This window comes from Panthera uncia, chromosome B1 (assembly GCF_023721935.1).
Source record: "Panthera uncia isolate 11264 chromosome B1, Puncia_PCG_1.0, whole genome shotgun sequence".
Taxonomy (NCBI): domain Eukaryota; kingdom Metazoa; phylum Chordata; class Mammalia; order Carnivora; family Felidae; genus Panthera; species Panthera uncia.
Window position 1 is genome coordinate 70,972,953 of NC_064811.1, and position 15,299 is coordinate 70,988,251.

The window sequence follows — 15,299 nt, forward strand, 5'->3', positions numbered from 1 at the left end:
AGGCGGCCGCCAAAATCAGGGACAGGCGGCCGCCAAAGGGCAAGGAAGTCAGCGTTAGTAGTTTGTTGGTAGTTTTCAAATGAACTGAGGATTTCTTTGCCCCTACTGCAGACCAGCGCAGACTGGATATCGCTAGTCCACACCATCTCACAAAATGGTTTTCTCTCTTCTCTCTCTCCAATGTGGTAAATCGAGGCAGAAGGGGCTGGCGATTACCAGGGACCCAAGCATTATGTCAGGGTCACGCACGCAGCGACAGCTCCAGAAGCCCTGCCCCCCTCCCCGCCCCGCCTCCGCAGGTCCCCCTCCCTGCCCAAGCCCCTCCACCCGCACGGAATGTGGGCGCCCGCCCTGGGCGCCGGCTCCACTTGGAACGTGGGCCCCGGCCCAGCTCGCCAAACGCGCCGTTCGCGGGGGCGGCTTCCTCGCACCTCCCCCTGCCGCGCGCCGCGGCCGCTGGGCCAGGCGAGGCGAGGGGAAGGCGGGCCGAGGGGGCGGGCGAGGGACGCGGGACTGCGGGGAGGTCGGGGGCGGGGAGCAGGAGGCGGCGGGCCCCGGGAAGAAAGGAACATGGCTCCTGCGGCGGGCTGCGCCGAGCGCGGCCCGGGGCGAAGGCGCGCCGGGCGCCAGTGACCGCGATGGTGAACTCCAGCCGCGTGCAGCCGCAGCAGCCCGGGGACCCGAAGCGGCCGCCCGCAGCCCGAGCGGCCGGCCCCGGCCGGCTGATGACGGGCGGCGCGGCCGTGGGCGCCGGCCTCGCCGCTCCGGGCGGCCTCCGCGAGCAGAGGGGCCTGGAGATCGAGATGGAGCGTATCCGGCAGGCGGCCGCGCGGGACCCCCCGGCCGGAGCCTCGGCCTCTCCCTCCCCGCCGCTCTCGTCGTGCTCGCGGCAGGCATGGAGCCGTGACAACCCGGGCTTCGAGGCCGAGGAGGAGGAGGAGGAAGAGGAGGTGGAAGGCGAGGAAGGAGGAATGGTGGTGGAGATGGACGTGGAGTGGCGCCCGGGCAGCCGGAGGTCCGCCGCCTCCTCGTCCGTGAGCTCCGTGGGCGCCCGGGGCCGGGGGCTGGGGGGCTACCACGGCACCGGCCACCCAAGCGGGAGGCGGCGCCGGAGAGAGGACCAGGGCCCGCCGAGCCCCAGCCCGGCCGGCGGCGGGGACCCGCTTCATCGCCACCTCCCCCTGGACGGGCAGCCGCCGCGAGTGGCCTGGGCCGAGAGGCTGGTTCGCGGGCTGCGAGGTAAGAGCGCGACCTGCAGCGGCTGATGCACAAACCAGCTGCGGGCGGCTTTCCGGGGCTCCACCTCGCATCCCTCCTGTGTCCCCGCCTCCCTTGCAGGCGCGTACCCCACCTCTGCTACTTGTGCCCTACTTCCGGTACCCATGGCGGACCGCCACTGCGCCCTTGTAGGTGCAAATTTATGGGATACCTCCTTCTTCTAAAAGAAGAAGGTGTGTCAGCACATTTTTACCGCTGGATCTACGTGAAAGCCGTAATAGAATGAAAGGGTACCTCTGGAGATTTTTCTTCTTGTAGAGAATGAAAAAACATTCTGATACAACTGACTGGTTGCAACTGCATATCTGGGGCTTCCACTGGTCTGGATGCCCTATTGCCCCTCATTCCATTCTGGAAAGGGTTAACAGTAGTGTTATCCAAGTTATGGGAGGAGTGTCACTGAGTTGTCACTGATGTTTTGGTGATGTGTGTAGTTGTTTTGGGGAGAGCGGGCTGTTGAGATCACCACAAACAATAAAATAATGTCTGAGAAAAACAGTTGTGCAGCCACTTCTAATCTAGGCATTTTTCTGAAACAGTTGCAAAGAACAAGTTACATTGTCTAAAAAACTTGGTAGTATGTTTCTAAATAATTAAATCAATGTTCTTTGAAGTTCCAACAAATCAGTGGAGTCACCAGATACCAGCAGCGTGTAAATGTGTCAGAGTTCGGTGCGCCCAACTTTCCAAAAGGCAGGAAAGGAATTTTCAGATTTGCCAGTGCCTATTTAGAGGACACAGATTTTCCAGAAGCAGATAGGATCCTGTTTTTGCAAAGTTTTGTCAGAGGCATCCTTGGAAAAGAGTTGCATTTGCTCTCGCCGTTCAAATTATTTTAATCTCCACTTTTAAGAGTTTCCATGCTCAGTTCTTTTGAAAGTTTCTCTTCCCCTCTCTTCCCTGTCAGTTTTGAAAATCTTGCACAAAATAACCCAGGTGTTTTTACAGCAATGTGATTGAGACCAAGTCAGTCCTTTACCCACATCCTAGTTCCACCACACATTGACTCTATGACCTTGAGCAAACTGCTTATCCTCTCTGATCCCCAATTTTTGTTTTTCTTAAGAAGAGATCATTATAATACTTAGTTCTTGAGTGGGGAGAATTAAATGAGATGAAACTTGTAAAATGCATAGCATGACTCTGTCATGTTGTGAGTGCTTCATAAATATAAGTTAAATCATAAATTTTTAATTGTGTACACTTGGGTACTTTCATGTAGGTGCTTATGCTAGGTAATCTGACTCATGGTGTGACAGGGAACAAAAGATCCTTTTTGAACAACCTATGTGAGTTAGTGAAAAGCCCTAATACTTTTTAAGGTTCAAAACTGTATCCAAACAAATTATATATTACTTTACCTTATTTTAAATGTGCATATTCACTGATGTGAGAGAAGTTTTTTATAAGCAAATGAATAATAAGTCATGATCCTTTTAACTAAGGTTAAGCGTCTGATAACACATTTAACCTTCTTTGAATAAACTCGATAAAAGAATATAATGAAGTGAAATATGTATCTTTGTATGCGTTTATATACAAGTTTATTTCTTCAAAAATTTTTAAATTTTTTAAATTTAAAGAAATTAAAAAGAAAATTGACAATGTATAAGCTCATAGTGAACTTCTGGTCAATGGTCTAATTAGTAGGGGAAGAGACTCAGGAAAATGTTAATTTTGGAAAATTTTAGAATAAATTTTATTTTCTTAAATGTTAAATATATTAAAAATTAAACATATACTTGTCACTTATTAAATAAGTGACATTTGTTGAATCATTGGCGCTGCATTAGGTGCCTCCCTTCCCCCTACCCCCCTCCCCTCGCACACACAAAAGAACTAAACCAGCACCAGCACCATTTTCTTATGGACAGAAACCAAGAAAAGTAAACTAAATAACCATGAATGAGTTGTGATTTTTTCCCCCCTCATGGATACCAATGACAAAAATCTTACATGCAATATGTAAGTAGTACCCTAGGATCAAAGGCAGAAAGTAACTTGCAATTTATAAAGGTAGGAGAGATTACTCAAGCTTAGAGTGGTCTAGAGTTTCCCTGGGGGTCTCCTACCTTCGTGGTTTTATACACTCAGATTTTCTGGGCCTCAGTTCCTGATTTATAAAGTGGAAGAGTTGAACTTAATCTCCAAAGTCTTTTCCAGCTTCAACATACTCTGTGTTGTTCTTTAATGACATGAATCCAATATGGACAACAAATGGTCATTTTTGCTCTTTGTGCAGTAGATAGATCTACTTAGCAGAAGTAGGATAGTAAAGAAGAAATGTTTGAGGCCTGGTTGTGGAACACCTTGTGTCCAGCCAAGGAATTGAGAATTTATTCCTAAATATTAGGAAGTGGTTGCAAGTTTTTAACAGGACCAGAACATGCAGAAAGGGAATATCAGGGGGTGTGCTGTGCAGGAGATCTTGCACAGGGAGACAGAGAGACAGGAGGGCCATGTAGGAGGCAGCCAGTGAAGAAGTGGTAAAGATCTGGACCAAAGGCAGTGAAAGATGGCTGAAAGATTTAAAGACTGCCCCCAAACTTAAAGACATCCTCACTGGTCTTGCTTACTTTTTTTTTTTTTTTCTTCAAAATCTTTAGAGCAAAAATAAAATCTGATACTTTGCATGAGTTATCAAATTTTCTGAATTTCCAGAGTTGAATGTGTTCTATGGATGTATCAACCTGGTAAAGTCATTTCCTGTTTGTTATTTTAAACACCTATGCTTGGGGTTTGGGGTTTTTGTTTTCCTAGAGAAATCCTAAAGTACTGATTGTATTGGTCAGGGTAGGCTAAGCTACTATAAGAAATAGATGCCTCCTCTCCCATTCACTATGTTGTATGATCACTGTCCATTTCCAGAACTTTTTCATCATTTCAAACAGAAACTCTACCAATTACCACATCCCCCTGCTCCTGGTGACCTCTGTTCTACTTTGTCTCTGAATTTTTCTAATGTAGGTACATCATATTAGTGGAATCATATAATATTTGTCCTTTAGTGCCTGACTTATTTCACTTAGCGTAATGTTTTCAGGATTTATCCATATTGTAGCATGTATCCAAATTTCATTCCCTTTGATAAATGAATAATATTCCATTGTATGTATACAACACATTTGTTTATCCATTCATTAGTTGATCAACACATGGGTTGTTTCCACCTTTTGGCTATTGTGACTTTCCCTTTGTTTTTAATCTAAACCTCGCTCTATCACTTCTTCCTTTTGTTATTTGCACTATAATTTTGAACAAATGAGATTTTGTATTTCCATAGCTGTGGAGAATTTTTTGAGGGAGGGTTGCTACTGTGGGGTTTGTGGAAAGGTTATGCTAGTATCAGAATTTGGGCAATCAACAAACATTTGATGAGAATCTCCTTTGTAGTGGGTACTAGGAATACAAAGGTGAATTATCATTCACCCAACTCTCAAAGAGCTCAGTTTAGTAGGGGAAACAGATGTAAGTAAATAATTGCAATGCCAGGTGTCAGGTTTGGAAGGGACCCAATGAAGAGAGGGCCAGCTTTACCTGGAGAGGTCAGAAGAAGTGAAACTTGAGTTAACATTTTGAAGGATGAGGGGAGAATTTAAGGAGGGAAAAAATAGCAGAAGTAAGACCAAGCAAGCCTGTAGCTTCTTGGTACTTTCCCTCTAAAAAGTTAGAGCTCTTGAGGGCTTTACATGTCAATCTGAAGATGATTCTAGCAAGAATGTAGAGAATGGGGTGAGGCGCATAGTACTGGTTGGTGGGAGAATAGGTCAGGAGAGGCTTAAGCAAGAGACAGAGGGGTGAAAAGGCTGCATCCAAGGCATGTGAACTGGGATAGAGGGAAGCTGGCCTGGAGACAGACGGAAGCCATCAGAATTGTGGACCAATTCCATATGAGGGTTAAGAAAAGGGCCTGTTTTAGGATGAAACCTATGTTTCTGGCTTGATACCATTAACTCAAACAGGGCAAGTAGGTTTCTAGACAAAGAAAAATCTCAGTGCATGGGGCATATGAGTATGAACTATCTGTGGGATATACGGTGGAGCTGGCTGTTATCTGTGGTATCTGCTTGTCTGGACCTCAGGAGAAGGCTAAGAATTCAAGATTCAGGAGTCAGTATCAAATAAGGTAGCAACTGAATCTTCTATATTAAATGGCCCAATAGTAGTAAAAAGTCTCTTCCTTTTTTAAAAAATATTTTATTCTTTTTTTTAATGTTTATTTATTGAGAGAGAGGGAGAGGGTGAACACAAGTGGGGGAGGAGCAGAGAGAGAGAGAGAGAAAGAGAGAGAGGGAGAATCCTAAGTAGGCTCCACGCTGTCAACATAGAATACAACATGGAGCTCGAACTCACCAAACATGAGATCATGACCTAAGCCAAAATCAAGAGTCAGATGCTTAACTGACTGAGCCACTTAGGCACCCATCACTTCCCATTTTAAAGGTGGCCATGAAATTCAAGTAACTATTAAGAAGGATTGCATTTGTCTTCCTAAACAAAGCCCACATGTATCTAAGCACAAAAGAACAGGATTCTTTTATGATATAAATGCAGTGAGAATTTGGTCAGGCAATTCACAGTGAAATCCAAATTCATATGGATTTGGGCATTTACACTGTTCTGAAATTTAGACCAACTAGATGTCAGAAGTAGGACATTTTTTCAGATTTGTACCTGTTTCTGGAGCTGTAGACAGGCCTCTTCCAAGCACTTTATGTGCTTTACACATAATATTGTAATTCCCAGAGCAACCCCACAAAGAGGTAGTCTTACCCCATTTTCAGATGAGGAAATGGAGCTCATGATGTCAGATAAGATCTCACAGTTCTGAGCCCTCATTTGAACATAGCCGACTCCAAAATTCCACATTATTCCTCATTGTCATGATCAATGAGTCATGAGCATTCAGTGTATTTCCGATGGGATGGGGTTAGTGTAAGGCAAATGATCCACACTGAGTCCTATAACCATAGAACTGAAATATTCAGGATGAAATGACATGATAGCTGGAATTAGTTTCAAAATTCAGAGGAATGGGTGAGGGTTTAGATGAATCAAAGTTGGCATTGAGTTGATAACTGTTGAAGCTGAGTCAGAGATACATAAGAATATGAGGAGTTCATTATGTCATTCTCTCTTTGTGATTTTTTTTTTTTTATATATTGCAAAATAAAAAGGTTTTGGAAGTATGTGAATAAGACAGTTGCAACAATGACATTTTTTTCACAGTTATTTATGTTTGAGACACCTTTGGTGTTTTGGATTCTCCATCTCAGAGTTCCCCTATATTCATATCAGTACCACTGCCCAGGGGAATATACACTGTTTAGATAAAGTGCTCCAATTTTGGGCTCTGAAGTTGAATAAGTGCCTTCTTAAACATGAGAGAAGTTGGATATTGTCTGATTGTCCCCCTCACAGCATGTTCTCCCTAACAGCTGGAGACATTTTATGTACTGAGCGTGAGTACCTAAAATGCCAGGCAGGTATTCCCTCTGTAGCTGGGCCAATTGTGGGAAAAGACAACAGCTGATTCTGAAGAATGCTGCCATTTGGGACATGAGCTCTGTCTTTATTCTTATTTTATCAGCTGTGCTAAACATGGAAGTAGTTGGTTACAAGACAGCAATTATTTTCTATTTGTGGATGTAGCCATTTCTCACCCATCAGAATATAAACAGGTCCCTGTGTCCTCAGACAGACCCTATATACACACCCAGTGAGGGAATTGGATGAAATTTTTAAAGCAATAAGCATTTGAGGAAGTAGACTAACTTAGAAAAAGTCAATCAAATGCATAAAGTATATTAAAATATAAATAAGGGGACTTTGTTTCTTTTTATTTGAAATATTTCATTTGAGGGCTAGAATTAAATTGCGATAGGCTCTTGCAAGTTTAGCTTGAATAAAATTTGATGGGAGTTTGGTTTTTCTATTTATAGGTCGCAATACCATTTGTAAATATTAAGAACTGTGACTATTCCTTAGTGCATAATTGTTTATAAACCATGGGAAAGAGTGAAATCACTGACCAAGTGAGGCAAGACAACAATCTTTCCTGATTAGATAAAGAGACTAGTAATCCCTACTTATGTGTATACTTTAGGTCTGGCCTCCAAAAGAAATATATCCAAAGAAAGAGTGTGATTGCCTCCAGGGCTACTGAGCCTAATATTTGGCTGCCTCTGTGTTATTCTGAGTTGTAATTTTCCATGTCATCTAAATTTGTAATAATTTTTAAATATGATAGAGTTTGAGCGAACAAACATTCTGCTTGCTGCATTTCTTCTGAGTGAGTAATTCCCTGACAACTACCAGATCTTGGCAGAAGCAAACCTGGTCATAAGTCATGCTCCACTTTCCGTGTGTTGAAACCTGTGATGCGTAACACAGTGTCTTTGAATTCCGATGTTGATTTTCCTAAAGGAAATTTGAGAGAAAAAAGAAAAGGAAATGAAATATCCAAATTTAGGAGTAAAATTAATGTATTATTCTAAGACTTAAAAAATACATAAACACTAGTGATGAAGTCATTTTTATGAAGTAAAAGCCTGGATACCGTTTCTCCCTGTTCTCTGTGTGGTGTCATGGTGGCTCCAGTGGCTGTGTGAGTTTCAGTGACTGAAGGGGTTCAAGTCTGTGGAATAGGAGTGTAAGGCAGAATGCAGGGGCCAGGTTGGCTGCCATTCATAGCCGACCTAATCTAACTGAGAGGATTGAGAAGTTTGTCTTTTTTGGAAAATACTAAGTCTCTTCCAAGTAACCAGAAATGTGACTTTACCACACTGTTCATTAATGGGGGTTTTGGATGGCCACCATGTCTTTCTGCTGGCTGAGTCCAAAACTGCGGTAACTGCCTCCAGCAAGCTCACGGAGGGTATGTCATCCCACTCAGCCAGCCGAACACTTTTTCCATCTGCTAAAATGTGGAACATGGTTGCTGATTTTACTCTTTCTCCAAAGAGAGAGAGAGAGAAGTTGGATGATTGTTGCTTTTAATTTAAAGATGATATGTTAATTAGCATTTTAAAAATCTGTTAAGCTTAGCATGTTTAGTGTAGTCAGTCAGCATTGAGTTTCTTAAGGACAAAGATGGGTACAGAGTAGAGAGATTTTATGCCAGCGTGCTAGAAGTTTAATGGATATTCCCCTAGTGAAATGATGGTCCAAGCAGCCCTTCTTTTCATCAGGGTGACCTGAAAGGTATCATGTGCCATGCAGTTACATCATGTACTAACGGTTCAGTAATAGGATAATTGCCAGGTTGCGTCCTCCCCCCACACAGGAAGAGGTGATGTGTTTGCACAAGTATTTAATCTGCTCTTCTAGGCTGCCCTCATTTCCTGTTCTCTTCCTAAATTTTTATTAAGCCATTTTCTAATAGGATTGGGAGTTTAGACAATGATCAGATTGTCGCCTTGTGATTTGCATATTTGGGGGGACAGTAGAGGTTGATATATTCTAAAGTAAAAGGCACTCCTGCTAAACAATTTCCCAGTTACATTCAGAGCATGCCAAGAAAAGTGCAGGAGAATCTCCCTTAAAGGTTATGCTATTTATTTTATATGTTTTTTCTGCCATTCATTATTTGAAAAATAAAATGTCATATTTTTCATTATTTTAAAGGTCTCTGGGGAACAAGACTCATGGAAGAAAGCAACACTAACCGTGAGAAGTATCTTAAAAGTGTTTTACGGGAACTGGCCACATACCTCCTTTTTCTCATAGTCTTATGCATTTGTAAGTAGAACATTTTCTCCTACTAAAAGAAAAGTTTTGAAAATATTTGACCTGTCAAAACTATAATTGAAGGGAATTGTGTATGCATCAGAGGGGTTAATTCAGGAGTTCTCTGTTTTCAATTTCAATTTAGAATTTAGTAAAGCCCTCCTCTCTCCTCTGGTAAACATTAATTAAAATTCAGCATTATCTGATTGGCCAGTTCATTGCCAGTTGTGACCATTTTCACTATGACACGCATCTCGCAAACTGCCAGACACCAAGAAACCAAGTAAAAGGATTTTTGTATTAGATTTCCTGGTAAATACACAGTCACTATTTTTACATCAGTTAATGTAAAGTCTACATAAGAATTATTTTTAGCAAAACGGCTTTCCAAGTGTAACTTTCAGGAAATACAAATAATGTCACCTAATACTGCTTTTATGGATATACATATACATATTTAAAAGTCCCAGTCTTTTGGATTTTGATATGTTTGTTGTGTGGGTTCCTTCATTTAGTTCTTAATATCTTCCAAATCTTCAATGAGCACTGGACATGTACTCTAAGGAAACTTACTGCAGACTCACCTCTTTCTTCTTCTCTTCTTTCATATGTCCATGCGTCCTTGGGGAAAGGAGGGGAGTCCAGCCTTAGCCAGAAACAAGTCTTAGAAACCATTTGCTTCTGAGTCCAGAAGGTCATAGACAATGGGTTTTATCTTTTCAATCAAAGAGGACTGAATGATGGGAGTCCTGTCCTGTTCTCTCGAAAGCCCTTTATGAGAACAGACAAGGAAGCAGATTTATGGCAACCGGGACCTCTTACCATACTCCTGGGAAAGGAGTTCATTCTTATCGTGCACACTTAGAAATGCTGAAAAATTAACGCCAATCTTGAAAGGACTCCCCTTCTTTGTATATGGAAAAAATCAAAATTTAATCAACAGTTTGATAATGCCATTCCTAGTACATTAAAATTGACCACCTTGAATTCAGTTGACTAAGTGCAAAAAGTTTTTTGAATTTATCAGATTTATATAAAAAGAATAAAAAAGGTTTCTAAGTTGAACATAAAGGATTGAGGAAACATTTAAGTTTCAGTTGTAATTTTAAGAAATTGAATACTGATTGGGGCGCCTGAGTGGCTCAGTCAGTTGAGCGTCCGACTTCGGCTCAGGTCATGATCTCGCAGTTCATGAGTTTGAGCCCCACATCCGGCTCTGTGCTGACAGCTGAGAGCCTGGAGTCTGCTTTGGATTCTGTGTCTCTCTCTCTCTGCCCCTTTCCCACTCATGCTCTGTCTGTCTCTGTGTCTCAGAAAATGAATAAACATTAAAAAAAAATTAAAAAAAAAAAGAAATTGAATACTGATTTATTTACTATTCCCACACACAGTTTTTATTAATGCTAGTCAGCTCTTGATGAGCTTTAACAGGGAATGACTTCTTTTTATATTTTCTGAGACTTTGCATTTCCAAGTGGGAACTTAAGCAAAAAAGAAGTTATTTAAGCTACAAAGTTTGTATGTGTCAACAACATCCATCTTCTTGGTTTTTTTCTGTTACTTGTTTAGAAAGGAAATGTCATTAATTATTTTTTATTTTTATTTTTTAAGTTTATTTATTTTGAGAGAGAGGGAGAGAGAGGAGAGAGAGAGAGAGAGAGAGAGAGAGAGAGAGAGAGAGAGAAAACGCGAGTGGGGGAGGGGCAGAGGGCGAGAATCCCAAGCAGGCTCCATGCTGCCAGTGCCAGAGCCCAACTGGGGACTTGAACTCAAAAACAGCGAGATCATAACCTGAACTGAAATCAAGAGTTGGACACTTAACTGACTGAGACACTCAGGCACCCCTGTCATTACTTTTTGAAACATTCTGTCTATGATAGAAATGCTGAAAAGCCTGAAAAGATCTATTCATTACAATAAGAGTTGTAAAGGCAGAGATGTGGTATCTTTAACTTTTATGTTCTAAGCTGTTAGAGCTTAGAATATTGAAGGAGATTTTGCTCCCTGCATAGGAGCTTAAATATTAAACTACAGTGGCCTTAAATATTAACAGGTTAATTGGGATCATTGTTAAGTTTTTTTAAGCATGACATAGACACATACATACATATATGTCTTATGCAAAATGTAAGTATCCCTATAAGTAAGTCTAGGTTTTCTGTGCCCACCCCCTCCCCCAGCCCACACCAACTGCTTGAGCATCAGAATCACCAAGAGAATTTTTTTTTTAATTGCCGTTTGCCCAGATCTGCTAAATCAGAGCCTTCTAGATGTGTCCCAGAGAAGTGAGTTTTCAGATGCACTGACAAGTTTGGGATCTAGGCCAGATAGATAAACCAAATAGCTAGAGTTTTAGGAAACATGCCTTAAGGCATATAATTAGGGTTCTCTTGTTTATTTTAGAATTTTTAAAGCTTTTTTGTTCCTTTTCACACTAATCACATTTTTTTCTTATACCAGTAGCTACATATTTTACATAGGCAAAGTTTTATTTTCAGAATATTGTAGACTCTCTGGTTAAGAAGGGATCTTAGCAACCATATGATCAAACCTCCACTGAATGCTAAAATTGCACTCCAGCGTTCCTCTCAAGTGGTCAGGCATCCTATGTCTGATTGAGTAACAGTTTCAAGTTAAGGGACTTACTTCTTTTAAATAATTCATTTCATTTTTCTATGGCTATGTTAGAATGTTCTTCCTTATATGAAGCCAAGTCTACCGCTGTCTAACTTCCTCTCTCAGTGCCCCCTCCAAGCCCACCTTTACCAAGTACCTTTACCAAGTTCTCCAATTTAGCCTATCAGAAGTTTGGAGACAGCCATTCAAGTCTCCCTTAAGTCACCTCTAGGTTAAACCTTTTCAGTTCCTTTAACTGTTAATCATGTCATTGGTGATATGCCTTTGAGTACCCACACGATAGAAATTCCCCCTGCACATGTTCTGTTTATCAGGTCCCTTTGAAAGTACAGTAGCTCCTGCCTGGTTGGCTCAGTCCATTAAGCATCCAACTCAGCTCAGGTCATGATCTCACAGTTTTGTGAGTTCTAGCCCCATGTCAGGCTCTGCACAGCTCCGAACCTGCTTGGGATTCTCTCTCCTTCTCTCTCTGCCCCTTCCCCACTTGCACTGTCTCTGTCTCTCTCAAATAAATAAACTTTAAAAGAAAGAAAGTATAGTAGGAGCCTCATGATGAAAGAATGGAAAAAGTGGGACTATGAGTGTCCTTATTCAGATACAAAGCTGTGGCTCCTGCACCCTCCCATCACCTGACCCTTCACGTAAATGATTCCTCAGTCTCTTCCCCCCAAACTATAAATCACTGTGTTCCCCAGCTAGTATTTGAACACTTCTTCCTGGAACAGAGTCCTGAAAGGACTTCCCTTTCAGCTCTGTTAAATTCCATCTTATTAGCACCTGCTTATCATTCCAATCTGTTGAAATTATCTTGGATTTGGAGTCATTCATGTCAGTATCAGCTGTTCCTCTTGGCTTCACTGGATCAATAGAGTTGATATCATCCATGCTCTTATCCTGATTAATTAATAATAAATCAAAAAAAGTTTGATCTAAGAGCATCATCCATTAGTGAAAGCTCTTTGAGTGGAGTTCACTGAATTATATTATCATATAGGTCAGAATGTTCAAGAAATAGGTTAATAAGAAAGACTTTTTCTTATTAATGCCCGTCTGAATAACTCCATCATTCTTCTGCTATCAGCTGTTGGCCGAATCAAAAAGGAAATGAGATAAGCAGACATGATTTATTCCTAGCAATGCCTTACTGGCTCCTAGTGATTGAACCCTTTCCCCATTGCTCAGAAACCATCTCTTTAATTACTAGTTTTAAAATCTTGCCAACAGTATCAATATCAGAAGGCCAATAATATCAAACTCATTACTTTGTGGGTATATGAGAGAATGTACTTAGCCCTATGCCTTGCACATGGGAAGCTCTTGATATGAAATAGATAGGGATCTGGAAGGCAGCTTGACACAGTAGGAAAAGTATAGATTTTTTTTTTGCATCAACAGAGGTCTGAGTTCAAATTCCAGCTCCACTACTTATATACTAGGTAAGCTTGAACTAAGTTATTTAACCTTCCTGTATCTGTGAAATACTTATTTTGAAAGATTTTGTGCAGGTTGGGAATAATACACCAAAAGATCCTAGGTACTATCATGTGAGAATAGTAAAAGCAAAATTCTTCCCAGAGATCGTTGACCACGGCCGAACTCTTTCATCAGTAGGTTCTAAGAAGTATAGGTTCTAATTGTTTGAGCATTTATTTGGAGCCCCTAAGTGTCCCTCAAAGGTTATCTTCCATTTTATCAGTGTTAGTTCTAAACCCTTGTATCTTTAAAATCAGTCTGAATAAACCCAGAGGAGAGAAATAACATGGGGACTAGGTAATCCTATTTTCTTTGTAATTTAGAATTTATTCTTACTTGAAACCTAAGGTTGCTATGAATCTACCATCAAAGTACTTATTTTTATATGGGTTACTGTTATAAATAGTAAGAGTATTTCTTTGTGTGACTTAGATGCTAAAGTTAAGGAAAGGAATAAATATTATTAAAGATCTTTGGAAATGGCAAAAAAAAGTCTTTGGTGAAATCTGTGATAAAAATACATTTGCCTCTTCTTTTTTTCTGCTCCCTCCAGTCTTTGAAGTTTCTCAAATTTCCTGTGTTTAGACATTATAATGGAAATCATAAAGAAATGTTAGTTGAGTTAGCATCATAGAAATGTAGTATTTGTACATGTCAAAGAAATAGATAAGATTAAAAGGCAGAAAACAATTGTAAAGAATATTTACAAGAAATATTACAAAGGGTTAATACCTTACCACATTTGTAACCCACAAGTCACTGAGAAAAACACCAAGACCTCAGTAAATATTTTACAGAGTAGAAAATAGAACATATTTTATAGAGTAGAAAATGTAATCAGTTATTGTGAGAAAGTCTTTAACTTTAAACTCACTAGTGTCCAAAGAAGTATTGAAATTGGAGAAATGAACAACATAGTCCTAAAATAGCATGATGTATCCTAGGACAGGAAGAGCCCTTCTAAGAAGTAATTTGTGTGTCTCCATTTCTTTTTCTCTGGAAGAAGATATTCTAGTATTCTAAAAAAATTAAAATTAAAAAATGCTTCTTTAAATTTTTTTATTAAAATTTTTTTTTCAATATTTATTTATTTTTGAGAGACAGAGAGAGAGACAGAGCATGAGCAGGGGAGGGGCAGAGAGAGAGGGAGACACAGAATCCAAAGCAAACTCCAGGCTCTGAGCTGTCAGAACAGAGCCTGACACAGGGCTCAAACTCATGAACGGTGAGATCATGACCTGAGCCGAAGTCGGACACTTAACCAACTGAGCCACCCAGGCGCCCCTAAAATTAAAAAATTCTTAAGAAATTAAATGAATAGTATCAAATCAACACATTGTACACTTTAAATTTATACTATATTATATGTCAATTATATTTCAATAAAAAGGAAATGAATATTTTATTTTTACTTGTAAAAATCTTGCAAGGATTGTTGTCTAATCAAGATAGTTTTCCTCATTGCAAGAGAATCCATGGAGACTCACTGTTGATAACTAGGTCAGGGAAATCAAAGGCCATGGGTTAATCATCACATTGGTGGGAAGCTAGTTCAATTTCCGGTGACAAACATTCCAACAGCTTCTCACAGCAAACATATTCAGTCCTAAGATCACAGGCTGTAGTCCATGGAAAGTAACTGTTAAAGACTGCCTATGCCCACAAAGCTCTCTGTCCTTTTCAGTAAATTGAGCAAAAACCACATGACAAGAAATGTGTATTTATTCTTCTATAAATATTAATTTATACATAGTCTGTACTCCATGTGCATAGCTTTCTCTTCTTTATGTCTTTGTGATAACATTTATTAATACTACATATCTTTCTCTTTTGTTTCAAAAGAAGAAGTAATCCGAGCTCAGTATAGTCATTCGCAAAAGCACCTGTGTCAGCCTTTATCCCTCAAAGATTTCCATCTCAGTGTGTTACTTACAATTTCCTTCAAATTTTAACCAAAACTGGATTAAAATATTTGGAAGTTTTAATAATGTTTTTTCACCTCTCTTGTTTATTCTGTGGTCTCACCTGTACTTCTTGAAAGGCCTCACCAAAGTCACTTAGGGACCTTTTTTTTTTTTTTTTTTTTGTTTTTTTTGAGAGAAAGCCAAAGAAAGGGGGGGAGAGAGGGGGCGGGGGGGGGGGAGGGGGGGGGGGGGGGGGAGGGGGGGGGAAGAACCCAAAAA

The 15,299-nt window shown here is 40.6% G+C and overlaps 1 protein-coding gene across 1 annotated transcript in view; it reads left to right on the forward strand.

Annotated features, from left to right (window-relative positions):
• The first annotated feature begins 536 nt into the window (after positions 1 to 536).
• PKD2 (polycystin 2, transient receptor potential cation channel) overlaps positions 537 to 15,299 on the forward strand; it is a 54,696-nt gene continuing 39,933 nt past the window's right edge. Inside the window, exons 1-2 of the mRNA XM_049630861.1 lie at positions 537 to 1,239; positions 8,905 to 9,018. Of these exons, the coding sequence (XP_049486818.1) occupies positions 639 to 1,239; positions 8,905 to 9,018 (715 nt within the window). The 5' untranslated portion in view covers positions 537 to 638. The remainder of the gene's footprint in view (positions 1,240 to 8,904; positions 9,019 to 15,299) is intronic.